The sequence below is a fragment of the Pinus tabuliformis genome, chromosome 5_1 (assembly GCF_031772625.1).
Source record: "Pinus tabuliformis cultivar Carrire ecotype Pingquan chromosome 5_1, CPIR1, whole genome shotgun sequence".
In the NCBI taxonomy this organism is placed as follows: Eukaryota; Viridiplantae; Streptophyta; class Pinopsida; order Pinales; family Pinaceae; genus Pinus; species Pinus tabuliformis.
The window spans coordinates 93,108,524-93,129,271 of NC_142305.1; the positions used below are offsets into that span (position 1 = coordinate 93,108,524).

The following is a 20,748-nucleotide window of genomic DNA, read 5'->3' on the forward strand; positions in this document are numbered from 1 at the left end:
TATCATTTTGTTGGGGAACAAGTCGCTGAAAAGAATATCAAACTTGAATATGTTGGTACAAAAGAACAAATAGTTGATATCTTCACTAAACCTTTACCTCTCCCAAGTTCTCATTAGATTTTCCTTATTCAGAAAATAAAGGGGGAGTGGAAGTGTGTACAAGTCCACAGGATGGTTGTGTGTTAGGGGGAGTTACCCTTTGCCATTGATGTCAAAGGGGGAGAGAAGGCAATAGGAAGAGGTGCCTTGATCGCAGGGGGAGTACTTGTTGCCATCAGTGCCAAAGGGGGAGATTATTGATCTGAACATGATCTGAGGTTGTCATTGATGTCAACCCAAGTAGTACCAAGGATGACCTTGAACTTCCATGGCACATTGGGCATCATCATTCACGGTTTCTCGTCTCATAAGCATTATAGGAATACTCTACTCAAAAATATCTTTCTATCGGTATATAGCTCTCCTCGTAATTCCACACAATTTGTAAGTTATTCAAGATTGAAGTTAGTAACCCCAATTAGTAGGCTAAAACCCCATGGGGTTGTGGCATGGAATTTATCATTGATTTTGGTCATTGAATAGTCAATAATTAATAATTTTTTAAGCTCCTAAAATCCCTCCAAGATTCTCTATAGAAGCCCCTTTCAACACTATAAAAAAAAATCTCATATATCCTCCAAAAGTAGTGATTGTGGAATTTTCGCTATAACTTTATTTCTGCGAAGTCTTAGATGCTGAAATTAAAACCCATTTTTGCCGAATTCAGATCTTGGTTCGCTATATGTTCGGAGATATGATCTGTGGAAGTTAGGGTTTCTGCAGGCTCCCGAATTTCATCTCAAAGAGGTGACATTGGGAAAATCGTCATAACTCTCTCTGAGAAGCAGATTCGAATTCTGTAAAAAGTGGTAGATAGTGCACAGAATCTAGTGTTCTATGTATCAATTTCAGAGCCGAAGGAGGAAACAATGACATGTGGCACGTTGTACAAGTTCGCTCTACTGAACTAGTCCATAATTAGGTCATTGTGAGAGATTGGGCATAACTTTGTCTTGAAGAATCCAAATTGGGTCAGACCCGTGGCATTGGAAAGAAGACTTAGAGGGCTACTATAGGACCAAAGATTACATAATGGGGATCTGAAATCACAGAGATACATTAGATTCAATATCGTGCTCCTAAAAGGCAAGAAAAAAAACTAGATCAAGTGTTGTCACGGGGTGCAAAAGACTAGACTTTCTAGGGAAGCAAAGAGCCAAGGTGCAGCAAAATGATGCAGCAGAGGTAAGCTCCAAGTAAGTATCTTCTGTATATGCATGTTCATCTCTTAATTGCATTAGGTTCTTTGTATTCTAACTTCTTGTTTTTGTTTAGCATTGACATATGGTCTGCAGGATGAGGTAAGTTTTGCCATCATCATGTCATGGGTATTTGCTTGAAGACTTTTTGCAGGTATTATATATTCATCAAGAGAAGATTCAATGCATAATCTAATGTTCTGAAGAGTGAGAAAGGGTAGCATGACAAGAGCAACAATCAAGGTGCAGAACAACAACAAGAAGTTCACCACATGAAGTCTTCAAGTGGGCAGCAATGCATACAGTCATTGTAAAAGCATCATTGTAGAGAGTCATTGTAAAAGTTGTACAAGTGTCTATCTGGCAAGAGTTGAAGAGGCAATGTCGGGAGGTTTAGGATCATCATTAGGTGGTTGTTTCATAGTTGGGGTTATGGTCTAGTGTGTCTTCTTCTTCTACATCATTCTATATCATTGTAAAGTGGACCATTTTCCCTGGTACGGGAGTCCATTCTTCTTTTATTCTTTTATAGGGTGGTAGGGTGGTGCTAGGCTGGTGCTTGAAGTCACCAATAGGTTCAAGCCTGTGAAAACTTCAGGGTGGTAGGGTGGTGCTAGGGTGAATTGTAGCTCATTGGGTGTTAGGGCATCCATTCAATTTACTACTAAAGAATCTTAGGCATTGGAGCGTCCATCCAGTGGGAGCTGGAGAAAAATTCTTTTCTAGATTCTAGGAAGTTGGAGCTTTCTTTTCAATTGGAGTTGAAGATTAAAGAATTATTAGAAAGACGTTCAAGTAGTTTTTGTCCCAGAGGGGGTTTCCACCGTAAAAACTGTGTGCATTTGTGTTACCTTTGTTTACTGCTATCATTGTACAAACACTTATAATAATTGAAGATTAACTAATGGTTTGAAAGATTAATAATAATACTAATTGAAAGGAACATTGATTCCCCCCCCTCTCAGTGTTTCCAACAAAGATGGGGATGGTAAAGAATCCATTTCAGTAGCATAAGTGGTTAAGTGTTAGGTGCTGCAATGCAGTAGTTAGCAATGCTATTGGAAGCATGGGCAACATATGGAGAGGGAGCTGCAATACGGATGTAGCAGTGGCAGTGGCAGTGGCAGTGTCATGGGCAGCAGTACAGAAAGTAGCAATGTAGATGATGTGAGGTGGCAAGCCAAGCGTCAACACAGGTACTGGTGCAAGATATATTATCGCAATCAGAGGTTTCGAGGGTGACAACCCTTTATAACTTGTGATATGAAAGTTTCGATAGGTGGATGCGATATATCAATAAACAAAAGTTAATACATTGGTTATATAAAATTTAACCACATGAAATCTTTATATCCGCGCTCTTTCTGTTGTAATGTTTCTATAATAGAAATACACAATAATCATGCGCAGCTTACCTTTTCCACCTTTTTATAGTCTTTGCACATTTTTCGATGTTTGCCTTTTTTCGGATCAATCCTCCACCGTAGATCTTACCATCCCATCCGACGATTGATACTTCACCCGACCAACAGAGTTGCTCAAAAGATCTCCGCCATTCAATCAACCTCGCTTGATCCGACGGTTGATATTGATTTCGGGTGGATAACTTGCGAGAGGAATACCCGCCCGATAAAGCGGTTTTCTCTCTCCAGTCTCCTGCTATGCTTCAGTCGATGAATGGTATCAGGTGATCAACCCTAAATACCACTTATAGCTTCTTTCTCGCCCGATAACCCGCCTTTGTTTATAAAACTGCCTTCCTTTGCAACTAATGATTTCAATGTGGACCCCGCCGATGTGATTTCTTCGATATATATATATATATATATATATATATACTGCTCCGCTCTTATCTGCTCTTGGCTTGTTGCTCCTATGGCTTTCGATACACTGCTCCAATAACTCTTCTCTGATATTCCTCCGATATCTCATGATATGGTTCCTCTGTTAACTGCTCTTCCGCTGGCTTCTCCTCCTGATGCGTGTTCCTCTTTGTTCCTTCTCTTTTGATGATTTCTTCCTCTTTGTGAGACTTCTTGGGCATATAATACGTGCCATACTCCCGATATGGCTGTTTATGCTCCTCCGCTATGTGTTCCTCTTTGTTTCTTAGTTCTTACCTTTTTCCACTATGTGTTCCTCTTTGATTCTTCCATTGAACTTCTTCCTCTGGCTTTTCTTTAACTACCCCTGTTTTGAGCTTCCAATGAGCTCTTCCGATGGTTTCCTTGATGGCTTTGCTCCTTGGCTTCTTACTCCTGTTTCTTCATGGATTTGCTCTGCTTCTCCTTGAATATTGCCATATTGACATCAATGACAATCCAAGTCAACAATCTCCCCCTTTGTTATTGATGGCAATATTCTTCTTCTCTCCCCCTTTTGACATCAATGGCAAAAGGAGTGCTCAGGGACTCCCCCTATCAAACTGCTACTCTTCTTCATGAATAGTAGATCTTCATGGGTATGTTACTCCCCCTGTCATAGTGCTCTTTTTTTTACTCAAGATAGAAGGATTGATGCTTTATCATCAATAAGCACATTATCCCTTCTTCATGTCTCAGACCAACTTTATCATGGCTTCAACAATGCTTAAAGATGCTCCACTTCAATGCTTTCAAACAGATTTCAAATAGCCACACACCAAATGTTCAAGTCCACGTTTTTATGCTTCAATCCATATTTTGTTGTCTTCCACAGTCAGAATTAAGGGGCCTTCATAGTCCGATCAAGAGAAAAAATTGCCACTGAAATTGCTATCTTTCTTCAGATCCAAGTTTTTTCTTGTATCTCTATGCTTCTTAAGTTACTAAGCTATATTCCATTGCACAACATTCTCCTTTCTATAGTCTTTTTGATGAGACATATTTTCCTTGTGTTCTTGTAAAAGTTTCTGCAAGTTATCTCCACAAGCAGATTTTGATATCCAATCTGTGACTGTCTTTTAAATTCTTTTTACTGATTGGCATCTTTTTGCAATGCTTCAGTTTTGTTAGATGCTGCCAACTGCTCTTGCTTCATGCTTCATTCCCAGATGTATCTGTTTGTTTGAATGTTGCCTCTATTTGTGTCCATAATCTACCTATTCTCACGTCAAATCCCTGAGTCGAAACATTTAACATCTGTAATATTAGCACCATAGTTATTTGCCCTATTTCTCTAGTATTAGATGACCTTCTCTGTTGCTCCAATTACTACTTAGTGATCAAGTGGAAAAACATCTCCAACAACAATTCAAAGAATAGTTAAGAGATCAATTCTTCAATGGAGTGCTCCTGAGAGATGATCTTTATCAAAGAATGATTGTTAATATAGCTCAATAAGGATTTCATAAGGACCCTTTCACGAATAGCTTCTGCAATAATGATCAAGAATCACAGGGTCCCCCTAACTATATGTATCATCTCTTTCTGCAGAGTCTTCCCATCAAATGCTTAGATTGTAAAAAATCAGGCCAATAACATGTGTTGTTCGCTAGAGAGTTCAAGGGACTTTCATATTGTATTTGCTTCCTTCTCCATACTTGTGTAACTTTCATCTATTGCATAGTTCTGGCTTGTGTAAGAGCCCAAGTTAAGTTACAATCACGTGACATATGACCAATGTTATGACACTTGAAGCATTCTACATTGTTCATGAATAAGAATTCATGATTTCTTCCTGCAAAATTGTTCCTTGGAGATTGTTGGGGACCATAATGTCTATCTTTATGATATGGTTGGGGACCATAACATCTATCTTTATGATATGCTTTACAATCTTTTGCCATGTGACCAAAGTTTGTACAAGAATAATAATAACCAAGAAATAAACTTTGGTACTTGGGAGATGGAGATTTCCTTAATGTACTTCTGAAGTCTTTCTGTCTTGAGATCCTTTGATAATAACCATTGCTTCTAGCATCCTTGACATTTATCTACATTTCTTCTTGGAGCAGGATTTCTTCCATTGTTGCCTTGATTTTTCTCCTTGCCTTTGTTGAAACTGGGAGCATCACCATTTCTTTCTGGCTTCTTCACATCCTTTTTGTTTGAAGCATTATCATTCTTGTTTGAGGGTTCACCTGCATACCCGAGACTTGATTTATCAAATGGACATCTTTGATGGCTGAGCATGTCATCCAACGCTTGAGAGCTCTTCAAGGTTTTGTTCATCCCTTAAACCTTTTTCCTGAGGATGACAATCTCTTCTTCCAATCTTTCACACTCATTATTCTTCTTAGCAAGTTGTTTCTCAGTTTCTTCCTTGATATGAGCAGCTTCATTTGCTTCTATTTTAAGGGAGATGATATCTGACTTCATTTTGAAGATTTCTTCATTTTCTTTTGCTAGATTTCTCTCCATTTCTTCCTTGATCCTTGTAGCTTTACATGTTTCGGCCTTGAGAAGTTTGATGTTAGATTTTAGTTTGAAGATTTCTTCATCCTTTGCTTTTAGTTGACATATCATGGTGTTTCTCTCCTTTTCTGCTTCATCGACCTATTCTTCTATGATTGCTAATGCTTCCATTGTCTTCTCAGCTCCTTGTGCTAACTTTCTTGCTTCTTGTAGTTGAGATTTGAGAGAGGAGACCTCTACCTTGTACTGACCAATCTCTTCTTCAAGTTTGTTCAAGCTATTGTGCCTTTGTTCAAGTTGACTTGACAAGGTATCTTCCCATTTCTTTGTTTTATCCAATTGATTTGTCATGGATATGACTTCTTCATGCTGCTTTCTTTTGCTTTGATGAAATTCCTTTTTAAGCTTGACAAGCTCTTCATCCCTTTTCTGTATTTGAAGCTGGACAAGGTCAACTTTCTTCCTTGTTTGGTCTTGGTCACCAACTAGTGCTTTCTTCTTAAGTTCCTTGTTTTTCTTTTTCAAATTGATAATCTCTTCCATGGCATCTGTAAGTTGAGCGAGGAGATCTTTTGCAAAATCTTTTTCATTCTCTTCATCTTCTAAATCTTCTTTAGCCTTGATATCATCATTCTCATTTTCAGCTTTTGTGATGGGTTCTGGATTTCCTTCTTGATTTCCATTATCTTCTTGACTGATGGTCATGGTCAATGCTCCTTTTGAGTGAAGGTCATGAAGTTTGTCCCATATACTGTTTGCTGACGAACTTTTTCCTAAATTTTTCTTTATAGAATCAGGTAGCCCATTCAAGATTGCCTTCATTGCTTTTGCATTGTACTCCTTGGATTCTCCATCCATCATGCTATCAACAATCACTGATTTCCAGATTTCAATGCCTTGAGTCTTTAAGAAATTCCTCATTCTTGCTTTCCATATATTAAAGTTCCCATTGAACCATGGAGCCTCCTCAAATTGATTGTCTTCTATTTTAGTGGTAGAGGGAGACACATCTTTAGGAGGATTGGAGACTTTCTTCCTTGACTTCGCCATTTGTGTTCTAAAGATCAACCTTCAAGTTGTTAGACTTTGAATGAAGGTACTGGCTCTGATACCAATTGTTGGAAATACTGGGGGGGGTGAATCGATATTTCTTTTCGATTGTTATTTTTACCAGTTAAAACATTTATATTCAGAACATAAGATGAACAACAAGAATAAATTATTTTTTAATATAATCTTTGCAATAAAATAAATACAATATATATATGATTCTAATCTGTTTCCAAACAGCAACTTGGACTTTTGTGAGGCTCCAAACTTCAGAGCACCAACTCTATTTTGTTAATGCACCAACCTTGGACTTAGGAGCACCAACTCCTAGGACAACAATCCTTCCAGTTTTGAGGCAACAACCTCAAGGGCTCCAACCCTCTACTGCAAACTTTCTGGATTTGTTTTGTCAAGGCACCAACCTTGGATATAGGAGCACCAACTCCAAGGACACCAATCCTTCAAAATTATGAGGCACCAACCCCAAGGGCTCCAACCCTCTTGTTAAGGCATGTTTGATAGTAATATTTTGCTCTCAGAGCTCTTCTTTACTGAGTTTTGTCTGTTTATAGCTTCACTGTAGTCTCCATGTTACAACATCAATGGCAATCAGTTTTCATATGAAGAAGTCTATACAACTCTTCATACTGTCGACATAGAGTCTGCAATAGCCATCATGATCTCTGATAATGTCTCCACACAACTTTAGTGAGTCTACTATTAGCTGCAAAGCTCTGATTAATTCATTGCTGGTCTGAGCCTTTCATAGGTTCGCCCGATCAACAGAGTTACTCGTCTGTCAACTTCCTCCTGTACTGTTGGACCTTTGGCTTCCTCCTGTCCTGCTGGACCTACCACTGCCTATGTTTCTTCCAATTTTTCCAACTTCTAAACTTTCCTTGTTCTCTGTTTTATATGCTTGATACGCCTCACTTTTGGCTTCCTCCTTGCTTGCTTGAGCTTCGGCTTCCTCAACGCTCGCTCGACCTTTTGGCTTCCCTCCTTCGGTTGCTTTAGCTTTCTCTGTGCTCACTCGTCCATCTATGCTCGCTTGATTCTTCGGCTTCCCGGTCCATGGCTTCCTCTGTCTATTCGAGTGTTACAATCGCGCGGACAAATGCTTATTCGACAATATGGGGAACTCAAAAATGCTTCTTCGACAGTTAATATCATCAATTCCCAAAAAGACGACAACAAAACAAAGTTTCTAAGACTGTGTCCGGGATTCGAACCTTCTCTAATTCGTTGTAATTACTATCCAATTCATGTCCGTTCAGCCCCTGCTCATTTGGTCGGATTTCCGTCAATGGTTGGAAATAAATGAAGTACTTGCCAAGGTGATGATGGACAAGCAGGCCTAGAAGGAAAGGTCTTACAAGCAAGAAGCGCTAGAAGCAAGCGGAGATAGCGAAGGGTCAAATTACAAGCAAGCAGAGAGAGCTCTCTATAAGGTAAGGTTATCACGTACCAGAAAGGTCCTTACAATACTGTCTTCAGATCAGATAGGTCCGCCTAGTCTGAACTATCTTACCACCCGAGAATCTCAGGAGCGGATCCCGCCTTCCTGAAGATCCGATAAGATAAGGATAGATCGATATAGATTAGGTCCGCGGAGAATAGGTCCGCTAAGGATGGATAATGGAGAATAGGTCCGCTGTATTGCTGGGGTCACAGGACACGTAAATTCAGACGAGAGGCTGAATTACAAAGAAATGTTGCATATTAAACAATATCAGAGAGGCCCTTTTTTCTTTAATATTTATACAATAGACTCAATAATTATTTACATAGGATTTCATTGGAGACACTGTACCAACAGAGAGGTCCCACATGCCACATCACTATCCAATTGCAATCGCAACTTTCATATGACAAGGTCTTAAGCCTTTAAACCCGGGACCATACAATATATCGAAATACAAAGATGCACAGGAAATACACGAAAAACCCCGCTCCGAAGCACTTAGCCGGACTTCAAATGTATTACGCTCGCATCTATAACTTCATCGGGTTCGCTCCACAACTTTATCGTAATCGGCAGATTTGCACATAACATAGCCAATTCCCCGATACCCGGACGCGATATTATTTTAAACTATTTTAATAACTCCGTCGGGTCCATATATCTATATCGCAATCAGCGCTTTCATTGTGGCAAGGCTTTACAAGAGGCTTGCAATATGCGACAGATGCGATAATATATTAAATCATATTGCAATGGTCCAGTTGGGTCCGTAGCTCCATTGCAATCGGCGGATTTAACATCCATTAGAGACTAGCGACACAGTGGATGCGATATTATATTAGGGCGGTTTATAATGGAGCCACGGGTCCGCATATATTACCGCAATCGGGGGTGACAGCCCTTTATAACTTGCGATATGAGAGTTCCAATAGGCGGATACGATATATCAATAAACAAAATACACCCGTCGGGTTCGTATATATATATATATATATATATATATATATATAACCTTCCCACTCTATAACATTGGTTATATAAAATTTAACCACATGAAATCCTTATATCCACGCTATTTTTATTATAATGTTTATATAATAGAAATACACAATAATCATGTGTAGCTTACCTTTTCCGCGTTTTTACAGCCTTTGCACATTTTCTGATGTTTTCCTTTTTTCGGATCAATCCTCCACTGTAGATCTTACCATCTCATTGGACGGTTGATACTTCACCCAACCAACAAAGCTGCTCAAAAGATCTCCGCCGTTCAATCAACCCCGCTTGATTTGACGGTTCATATTGATTTCGGGTGGATAACTTGCGAGAGGAATACCCGCTCGATAAAGCGGTTTTCTCTATCCAGTCTCCTGCCACGTGTCGGTCGATGAATGGTATCGGGTGATCAACCCTAAATACCACTTACAGCTTCTTTTTCGCCCGATAACCCGCTTTTGTTTATAAAACTGCCTTCCTTCGCGACTAATGATTTCAATGCGGACCTTGCCGATGTGATTTCTCCAATATATATATATATATATATATATACTGCTCTGCTCTTATCTGCTCTTGGCTTGTTGCTCCTATGGCTTCCGATACACTGCTGCAATAGCTCTTCTATGATATTCCTCTGATATCTCATGATATGGTTCCTTTGTTAACTGTTCTTTTGCTGGCTTCTCCTCCTGATGCGTGTTCCACTTTGTTCCTTCTCTTTTGGTGACTTCTTCCTCTTTGCGGGACTTCTTGGGCATATAATACATGTGATACTCCTGATATGGCTATATATGCTCCTCCGCTACGTGTTCCTCTTTGTTTCTTAGATCTTACCTTTTTCCACTGTGTGTTCCTCTTTGCTTCTTCCATTGAACTTCTTCCTCTGGCTTTTCTTTGACTGCTCCTGTTCTGAGCTTCTAATGAGCTCTTCCGATGGTTTCCCTGATGGCTTTGCTCCTTGGCTTCTTACTCCTGTTTCTTCATGGATCTGCTATGCTTCTCCTAGAATATTGCCTTATTGACATCAATGACAATCTAGGTCAACAAGTTCCTAAGTCTAAACTTAGGAAAATTAAAATATTAATGCGTATTAATATAAAACTAGGTGAGAAGGTTCTAAATGACGAGGATCAAGCCAAATCTACTCTTAGCCATTGATTAGGGACTTAATCTCGACTATTGAAGACTCAATAGGAAAAGTATAAGAGGAGGCTTGAGGGTCAGTTGGAGACACACCAATAGATACTTAGTATCTCAAGGAAAATCGATTCTCAAAGAGAAAGAGATCGATTTTAGAGGGAGAGTCACAGGGTGGAGGAAGATGGGGGATTAGCAATAGTCAGGGAGCTCATAATAAGTGATGCAGGGATGACGCAGAGAGGGACTAGAGCTGTGCGGAGTCACGTAGAATGACGTAGTAGAGAAAGGAAGCTCTCCAGGGTGTCAAAGAGTCTTAGAGAAAAGTCTCAGGTGTTTTATCCCAGTGTCTATGTAAATTTCTCTGTAAAAGTGATTGTTGCTGAAGATTAATAAAACCCTCCTCTGTTGCACCGGTTTTCCTGCATTGGGTTTTTCTGGGGACAATTGTCCAAAAATAACTGTGTTGATGTGATTGATTCTTATGCATATATTTGTTTCTGTATAATGGTGTGATATCTGTAGTAGAATTTATTTTAATATTTACTGAAGGGATTTCGTAAATAACTTATTGGAAATAATAGGTAGGTGAAATAAATCAGTTGCTGCAGTAATAAAATTTATGCTTAGAATTTTTCACACTAAGTACTACTGTAGTGGCCAAACTTGTCACACCTAAAGCACTTGACCTTAGATAGGTCCTTCTTTTTCTTTTTCTCCCCCTGCCCCTAACTGGGACCCTTTGATGCAAGGGACACATTCTCTTCCTCCTCCTCACCTTTTGAACCCTCGCTGTTGTTGCTGCTGATCGAGGTGTTCACGAGTGCCCAGCTTATCTCCTGCTGCAGTTCTGACGACATCCAATCCCACCTAGTTAGAGTATCTCGTCCCAAAATGCCTTGGACGAAGATTTCCCAATCCTTTGAGACACTGTTTAGTGCCAAACATACAATCTCTGTGTCTTGGCACGCCTCTCACACGACTGCAAGCTGATATTGGATATCCTGAATTTTGGTGAGAAATGGATCAATGCCTTCACCCTTATACATCTTGATGTTTCTTAGCTTCTCCTTTAGGAATATTTTCAAAAACTTTAACTTTTTTCGGTAAAAGTGATGTCTTGGTCCGAGTGGAGGTAGGGGTAACAATCCTTTTCTTTCTCTTTTCCACATGTCCATAGAAACATTTATAAAAAAGAAAGATAGATATCTATTCAATCTATTTTATTAGAGAGGTAATAATTTGTAAAATTAATCGCACTTCTTCCCTTCATAAGGGGTCCATTGATGAAAAGAGACTGGAAAAAGTAAAGTTCGGACCCAATTCCTACAGTTATGGATATAAGCACAATCCAAATTCCTGGAGAGTTATACATTTGTGTATCTATGAGATCATTTACTATTTCTTGAAGCTAAATCTTTCCACTGGATAGACCATATAGCTAGAAAGACCATAAAACCAGAATGGAAGAAAAGCAAATGAAACTCTTTCAAACGATCTCAGGGTATAATTGAAAATGAAGTTTTCACTTTGTACATGTCAGATCATGAATTAGTAATTTATTTCAATCTCCGAAAGAGTAGAAAAAGTTTCTAACTTCCAAGTTTAGGAGATTTACATAATCTCATGAATAGGATCGAATATTCCTCCATAATCTATCTTCTTTTTCCTTAAGGAAGCCTTCCCAAGAGGACATCTTTCGCTGCTTGGAAGGATTCTGGTATAGCTATGCAAGAGCATCCCACATCTCCTTGGCAGTGTTCTTGCCAGATATATGTGAGACTATATGGTCCTCAACTCCATCCAGGAACATCCACTTCACTTTGGCCATTTCTTTCCTGTTCTCTTTCAGCTGATCTGCATCAATCGATAGTGCCACAATGCTCTCTACAAAGGTTTTCAAGCCATTCATCTAACATGAAGGACATCTTGTCCTTCCAAATGACATAGTTGGAAGCTCCCTCCAACCTATCCTGATCTCTAAGCCCAGTTTTGACCATCTTTGAAACTGAAATGGAAATCTTCCTCTTTCTCTTGCTCAGCTATTGATTCTGCTATTAACACTCCCTTGTAGAGCAATGCTTTAAAACTCCAACTCGGACTTTGACTCAGTTGAGGGTCGACTCTGACTCGGTATCGACTCGATCGGCTCGATTTCAATGACTTGGTCGTTGTAAAAAATACATTAAATATTTATTTTCTTTATAAAAAACATAATTTTAAAGATTTCATTCATGTTTCCAAACACACAACATTAGAATATAGATAGAAGACAACATATGATCAAATTAGGCTCATGAATATATCCATTATATCAAATGGCACCCATTGCACTGTCCAATACATACATGATCATGAATCATGATATAGAGGTCAAAACAAAAACACATAACCAAAGAGGCTAGAAATGGCCTCTACAACAAAAGTAAACTGTGACCAGTACTGCTAGCTACTGCCAGAGGAGCCAAGATCATGTGGATAAATCTCTGGATCATCATCAAAGTCAGACAGGGGGCCCCATGGCTCCTCCTCATCATCATCTCCAACTGCAACTATAGAAGTGGTAGCACTAGCAGGCTGTGCAGCAGATGTAAGCTGAGATAGGTGAGATATGCGCTTCTGTAATCTCTGGATCATCATCAGAGTCAGACAGGGGGCCCCATGGCTCCTCCTCATCATCATCTCCAACTGCAACTATAGAAGTGGTAGCACTAGCAGGCTGTGCAACAGATGCAAGCTGAGATAGGCGAGATATGCGCCTCTGTCGTGGCTAAGCAGAGGAAGCGCCTGCAACTGGAGGACTTGCTGGTTGTGAGGTTGAGGCTGGTACAAGTAGATCAAGTTCTGCATTCAACTGGACATTATGTTTGAGTGATGATATTGTCTGTAATTCATAATCCATATCCTCATCAGAAGCAAACTTTGTTGGATGACTCTCCACTACCGAATCTGATGTTGGATCAATGTCTTCCAACACAATGGGATCTGAATCAGGTCTTTTGTTCAGCAATTAGTTGCGTCTGCGCTAGAGGTTGTATTGGACATAGACTAGATAATTTAACCCTTTTTGATCCAAACGATTTGTCTTCTTTGTGTGAATCCTCTCAAAGACAAACCAATTGCGGTCACATCCAGTAGCACTGCAAGTTTGACTCAAAATACGAATTGCAAGCTTCTGCAATTCAGGACAATGGCTACCAAAAGCCTCCCACCATTGTGCTGCAAAAAACATAGGAGTGTAATGAGTTAGCTCAACAAAATTACAAATTATATCCAACTTTAAAATTATAAACGATTTAACAAAAAAAGTATTAAGAATTTGAAAATTGAAATTTTTGTTTCCCTGGCTCATCTGCTTCCCTTGCAATCTTTGCTAGGTTCTTCCCAAACGTACCTGAGGCATGGGTGAAGGTTGTGACCTGTCAGTGTATCTCCATTTGATCACACTCCAATGGGATCATGCGATCAATGTCATCAATCAGTCCATCTCTAACCTCCACCCTCAAAGCTCTTGTCGCCTTGGCTTTATAATGATACCGTGGGTTCAAAAAAATACCCAACTGCATGTATAGGGCGATGGAGTTGATTGTTCCATCTTTAAATCAATGATTGTCCAAATGGGTCCATACTTAGCCACTTTATCCTTGTATGCCCTCTTTATTTTCTCTTTTGCTTGATCCATAGCCTCATAAATGAAGCCCATAGCCAATATTTCCCCATCCACCAACCGCAACACCTTAACCAGTGGCTCAGCAAGCTTCACAATCTCTGCTGCCTTTCTCCAAAATATTTCTTCATTAACTTTCTTTTTCAATTCTTTTCCTTCCAGTTTGTGAGACCACTGGCTTAGATTCCATTCTTCACTGGAAAAAATCTTTTCCAAGTTTCTATGTTGTGAAAGCATAGATTGCAATGTCAAAAAATGAGTAGCAAATCTAGTGATGGCAGGCCTAATAATATCCCTGCCCCCTGTGTGTTTCCTCATGAGGCTCAAAATCCATGAATGATTGTAGATAAATTTTGTTATGCTTTTGGCATGATCTACAGTGTTTTTGACCCAATCTAATTTTCCAATATCCTCAAGCATGAGGTCTATGCAATGTACAACACATGGGGTCCAAAAGATGGTCTTGTGTTTCCTCTAACAGTTTACCAGCAAGAACATAGGTAGAGGCATTATCTGTGATGACTTGAACAACATTAGCCACCCCCACCTCCTCAACAACCTCATCCAATAGCTGAAACAACAATTGCCCATCTTTTACCTTATCAGATGCATCAACTGATTTTAGAAACATGGTTCCCTGTGGGTAGAAGATAAGAAAGTTTATGATGGTACGGTTTCTTTGATCAGTCCATCCATCTGACATGATGGTACATCCTGTTCTTGCCCATGAGTCCTTGAAATCTTTCAAATAGTCAATAATGGATAAAATTTCTTTCTGCAAACGATACCCCCTTAGCTCATGAATAGTAAGGCCTTTGAAGCCTTTTCCAGCAGCATGTATGGCATCAAACATAGGCTCATAATATGGTGAACGGGAAGCATTGAAGGGGATATCAGCATCATACCACCATCTAGCTATGTAATCACAAGCAGTCTCCCTTAATTCTTTCTTCCAATGGTCATCTAAAGTGGGTTGCATTTGACTTCTACTAGCTTGAGGACCATGTGAATTTGATGGAGAGGAGGGAGTGAAATAACTTTTGATATTCATATCACCCTTTTTCATTCTACCCTTTCCCTTTTCTTGAATAGACTCAAAAGAGGGAGGAACATATTGGAAGGGGTTGGATGCATCAGTACAAGGGATAGAGGAAGAATCTTCAAAATCAAAATGGGGGTTGGTAGCCATCATTTTTTGTATATTCCTCTTCCTCCCAATTTCAGCCTCCAACTCTTTTTGCCTAGCCTTATCTTCTTTAAACTTCTTAAAGCTGGCTAACAAATCCTTCCTAATCTCCTCAATTTCTAGTGAGGTACATGGAGTAATTTGGCCTCTAATCCCCGCCAAGTGTTGTTTCAGCCTATTAATGCCCCCAGGACCACCTTTAATTTTCCTATGGCAAAATTTGCAATTTATTTGACTATCAACCATTTCAACATATGCCCAAGCAACATCTTTCACTCTAGGTGCCATTTTTTTTGACTTGGAAATGAAAGCAAAAAATATGAAAATGAAAACAAAAAAAAAACATTGATTCAATGTTCATCTCTTTCACAAAAAACACTCTTTAGGATTTCAAGATTTGCACATAAAATTTAATAAGCAAAAACAAATTTCTACAAGTGAAAAAAATACCTCTAGGCACAAATTGCCTCCTCAAGATTGCTCCAAGAAACCAACTCCTCAATGCTGCTCCAAATGGCTACCCAAGAAGCTCTTCACTCTAGCTACATTGCTTGCCCAAGACTCCTCACTGCTGCTCCAAAAACAAACTCAACAACTCCTCACAAACTCTCACTGAAATTCTCACTCAAATGCATGAGATGGCTGTGAGGAAATGAGAGGGGTTGGGTGAGTTAAATAGGGTTTAGGAGAGGGGAATGGACCCCAAAGACCAAATAAACAAAAACTAAAGTGCTTTGGAGTCCCCCACACTAAACAATTAAAAAAAATCGTTGTTTTTTTGGGTTGTTGGGCCGCTGTACATAACCTGGCCGAGTTAATACAGACTCGGCCGAGCCGGTCGGGTTAATACCGAGCCGTCCGAGTTGTTAGACAACTCGGCCAGCTCGGTATTAACCCGGCCGGCCGAGCCGTTTCGTAGGCCAGGTCGTTGTTGGGAGGCTTGGCTCGGACCAACTTGGCTGAGTCGGTTTTGAGCCAGCGGTTTTTAAAAACAGTGTTTTAGAGTGAGAAAATCTGCTTGTAGCTTCTGTCAACTATAACTAGAAATTTGGATTTCTAAACTCGAAACCCTATGAGAGAAATTCCCTTTGTGTGTGCACTTTTCTCTTCCACCTAACATTGATTTTGCTCTAGCAAAACTATTGCAAAGCCCTACTGCCCAAACAAAAAATTTACTCAACGAAAACACTGATCTGCTCTATTGGAATTGCTTCTCGACTTTACTGCTGCCTACTGGAACTAATACTTTTCTTTGTGATTTTTTTCTGCCAACAACACCGAAAATATCGAACCCTCTTCCCAACAGTGCAAACTACCAAGCCAACCATTGCGAAACTCTGGAAATCGAATTGCAAGACTCCCTTTGAATCTGGACAATTTCTTCCTTTTGCTTCTGAGTTTCCTGTCTAATCAAATTTGCTCTAATACCATGTGAAAATTTCAACTATCGCATCAACTGGAAATAGTTCTTCTAACTGTAAATTAATTGGCGTTTTATTTGCTATGACAAACAATGAATAATTCACAATTACAATTTTGACCAAAATAAATATTGTGGAAGATAAACTGGAAACTGAGAAAATAACAATACACACACAAAAATATAACACCGTTATTTTTGGATAAAAGTCCCCGGAAAAACCAAATGTGGGAAAACTAGTGCAGCAACTGAGGGTTTTTATTATTAAGCAGCAGTGAGAAATTCTAAGTATCACTGGATGCCCAAACTGGCAATCCTCTATAGTAGAAACTGGCCACAAAAATTAGTGACAAATTTTCTCACCCAACACTGATTCATCTCCAAAACTGGGAAATAATGGGCTACATGAAACCCTGACATCAAATTTGTGCAAGCACTTGTATGCTCTTCTTGGAACTGCAAATGATCATTCTTTCTGCCTAGGGTTGCGTAGGAGCGCCCTCCCTCCCCGAATCCACTCTCGAAGTGAGCTACCTTCGGGAGTGATTCACTCCCTAGCATTTTTCGCTGATTGTTTCTGCGAACACGTTCCGAACGCAATTTTTTTTCAAAGGAACAAGAATATTTTAGTGGGGCAGCCTAATGATGAAGTCTATGGCCCTAGTATTGATATGCAATTCATGGTAATGTTAAATTCTTCGTTGGATTTCATATGGAGAAAGTAACATTTTAGATCTCACTCAAATCCAACAGACTCATCACTTTTTCAGGATTTCAGGATTGGGGGTATTCCAATGTTTCCATTGGGTTTTATCATGTACTAGGGTATAGAACTTGTATTTAATCAAGAGCACCAATCCCTCTATATACCTTGATGTTAGTGACATTGGTTGTGTAACTTCTCTATCATGACCTTACTAAAATTGTATCCATCATTCAAACAAAATCTTGACCTGACGTGCTATGTTTTTTCTATGTTATGTTAATAGTTAGAGGGTGATATTAATGACAAAGATCCCAAGATAGGCAATGATTTTAATGATATGTAGGTATTTGTTGTAGCATGATCTTTTTTGGGTGCTAGAGGCCATCTAGAATCTGTTTGTTGTTGTATTTTCAGTTCAGATATGGATTGCACTTGATGCTATTTTGGTTATGTGCACCTTTACATGCTATATAAATCAAAACTTGTAGCTTGTGGCCCTGTGCTTGATGAAGATTGTAACTACTAGATGATTGATGTTATATGGTTTAATCCATGTTTTTATGCTTTTTATAACTAATTCATCATTCTACGCGCTTTTGTTGACATATATGCATCAAAATATATACAAATATATATTATTTAAAAATTCGCTCTTGCTTCGCTCCCTAATCGGGTGGTTCTGAAAATGTCGCTCTCTACTCCTGCTTCTGCTCCCAAGTAACTTGACCTCTGAGAATGACTCGCTGGCCCCTTCCGAAAATTCTCCCAACCTCTAGCCACTGAATCGACCTTCTGACTGGCCAAATCAAACTCTGCCTTTGAAGCTTTTGCACTTGGAACTTCGCAGCCTCACTGAGAAAACTCGGCCCCCGTGACGCTGACTCTCCGGAACCAGAAAAATTCCTTCGGAATCGCTGTCTCTGCCCCTCTTTCTCTGCTTCCGTCTCTGGCTCGAACTCTTCTGGCAGAGTGCTGTTGCTCGAACTGCCCAATGAAATCGATCTTAATTGTGTTCCTCTATCTACCCATCAACTTCTTCTTATAACCTCCAGTTGGGACTCCAACGGCCAAGATTAAAACTTAATCAATGGCTGAGAGTATTTCCTAGTCGATCCATTTGAGTTTCTAGAGAAATCTTACCTTCCTCAATTAATTGCTGCTAATTAATCATTTTCCCCAAGTTAGACTTGGGAAAAATTTAATCACTGATAAATTAACTTAATTAAGGCACTTTTAGGTGGATTTTCCTTAAATATTTTCTAGGCTATGGAGTCCTAGTGTGTCTTAGTCTCTGACAACTGTCGAGACTAGAACACCATCCAATGCTACAAAAACTAACAACATGAAGCACCCCAAGGATGGTGCAAACACTTTCTGAGTAACTCCAAAAGCTACCATTTTACAGAGATTCTCTCTTAGACTTGATTGTGTATGATATCCACTACCACCTATTGATGTAGAGCTCAAATGTGAGTTGTTCCTTTAAGAGCTAATGGTCGAGGATGGATACCCATGGATATGATTACATTGACCTTATGGTCGGGGATGAATACCCATGGATATGATTACAATGACCTTAGCTTTATAGATGACCTGGATGGACCATCTACTTTTCAGTCTTCTTTTGTTTTCACCATACATTCGTTTTCATAAAGATTGAACACAAAACAATAATGTTGTTAATGTGCCTAGTACACTTAGTAGTTAGTACATTTGTTTTGGCATTGTGCCTTAGCTTATAACATAGCAGAGAAGAGAAGCACTTTTAAATTTTTCCATAGATGTTAAATTATAAATTGTAATACGAGTATTTTGTAATTATCATTCTTTTGATTCTTGAATCTTAAATTTCAAAGCTTTATTTCAAATTTCATATTTTCCTGTGTAAAGTTTGTGTGCGTTAATTACCCTCATAAGTAGTGTAAAATGTGCCCAGATGACAATGTAGCTAGTGTTTGGGAATTTGCGTGCGTTAGTTACCCTCATAAGTAGTGTAAAATGTGCCCAGATGACAATGTAGCTAGTGTTTTGGAAATTGCGCAAGTTATTAGTATTACATATCGAAATGTAATGTTCTCCATACCCACATATCCAGGAAACCTTGTCTGGGAGAAAGGTCAATTGATAAATACTAGACACTAACTTGGAAACATATTTTGAGATTGCATAATATTCTCAGTAGGCAATCTAGCTGTGCAACAGTAGCAAATTTTCCTTTCATGTAGTTGTACATTGTAACCATATTTTTTCTTTTCAGGCTGGACAAAGAAATTCAATACCTGCTCTACGGATGCTTACTTTCAATGATTTTATTCAGGCAAAGGCTAAGGTAATACGTCTGACATTTTGAGCTTTGGAAACTATAACATAAAGGATAATTTTGAGCTCGTTAAGTTATTATTTGTAATTTAAACTATAAAAGTAAAAGTATATCTACTAGTTACAAGCAGCTTGTATTAGCAGTGCAAATGATGTAATAAAACATATTCTGATTCAATTCAAATTTTCTTTTCTTATCAGGTCGGTCCATCAGTTGCCTATGATGCTGTAAGCATGAATGAGCTGAGAAAATGGAATGATCAATATGGTGAAGGTGGTAGCAGGAAGCGGTCACCATTTGGTTTTGTTAATTAGAATATGAGGTGAATTGTGAGTGGGCTATGAGGTTACAGTTATTGTTGTTGTGAATCGATAGGCTGTTTGTTTCGGTTCTTATGTCTAGATCCCACAAAGTGTATCTCTGAAGTGTGTTGTAATGTATTGTAATGGCAAGTGGGCTTTGAGGACTGGAGTTTGTTTCTCCCAAGGCAAAGGTTGGCAATTATATTTACAGAATTGTTGTGCACTTGGGAGTTTGTAGCATCAAGCTTGCTGCACATGCGGCTTATTCACAACAGCTTAAAGGAAAATTGAAGGCCTATACCTAATTACTTGACAGTCTAACAATGCAATTTTTAATTGCCTTATTTTCTTATTTATGTAGAAAGGATCAGTTGATCAAATAGTGTACAATTTTTTCAGGCAGTCTTATGATTATCCTTTTCCTGGAAAAGTACCAGTGCTGGAGAGTATTCACGTGTATACTATTTCTAGCAATTGTGCTTGGCTGTGCAAATAACCAGTTTCTATTCAGGCAAACCATACTTCATCACAATGAGTGATGGAAAGCTTGTCATATAATTTCTATAATTTTCATTATTATAAGTTTTAATTTATATGAACGGAGGTCAAAAGATCAGTTAGTGTTTCGTATATCATTGACTAGTTTGATTATATTCTTTGTCCTGGAGTCTTATTCTGAACGGTACCTGTTGAGTACTAACTGACAAGACATAGAGGTTGGCAATGCAAATAAACGATATTTATCTGGAAATATCTGTCATATAACAGGATAATACCTAGCATTTGGAATGTGTCCAGAGCTTAGTGTTGCTGCATTGCCTTTAAATTTTTATTCTAAGGAAAAATAAGTTTGCATTATCGAAAATT

At 38.9% G+C, this 20,748-nt stretch overlaps 1 protein-coding gene across 2 annotated transcripts in view; it reads left to right on the top strand.

Annotated features, from left to right (window-relative positions):
* Positions 1-20,279, top strand: part of LOC149163603 (uncharacterized) — a 373,003-nt gene extending 352,724 nt beyond the window's left edge. For both annotated transcript variants that reach the window (XM_089431784.1, XM_089431785.1), the window contains 2 exons: positions 19,517-19,588; positions 19,780-20,279. In XM_089431784.1, coding sequence (XP_089287910.1) covers positions 19,517-19,588; positions 19,780-19,893 — 186 coding nt within the window. In that variant the 3' untranslated portion in view covers positions 19,894-20,279. The remainder of the gene's footprint in view (positions 1-19,516; positions 19,589-19,779) is intronic.
* Positions 20,280-20,748: the final 469 nt, after the last annotated feature.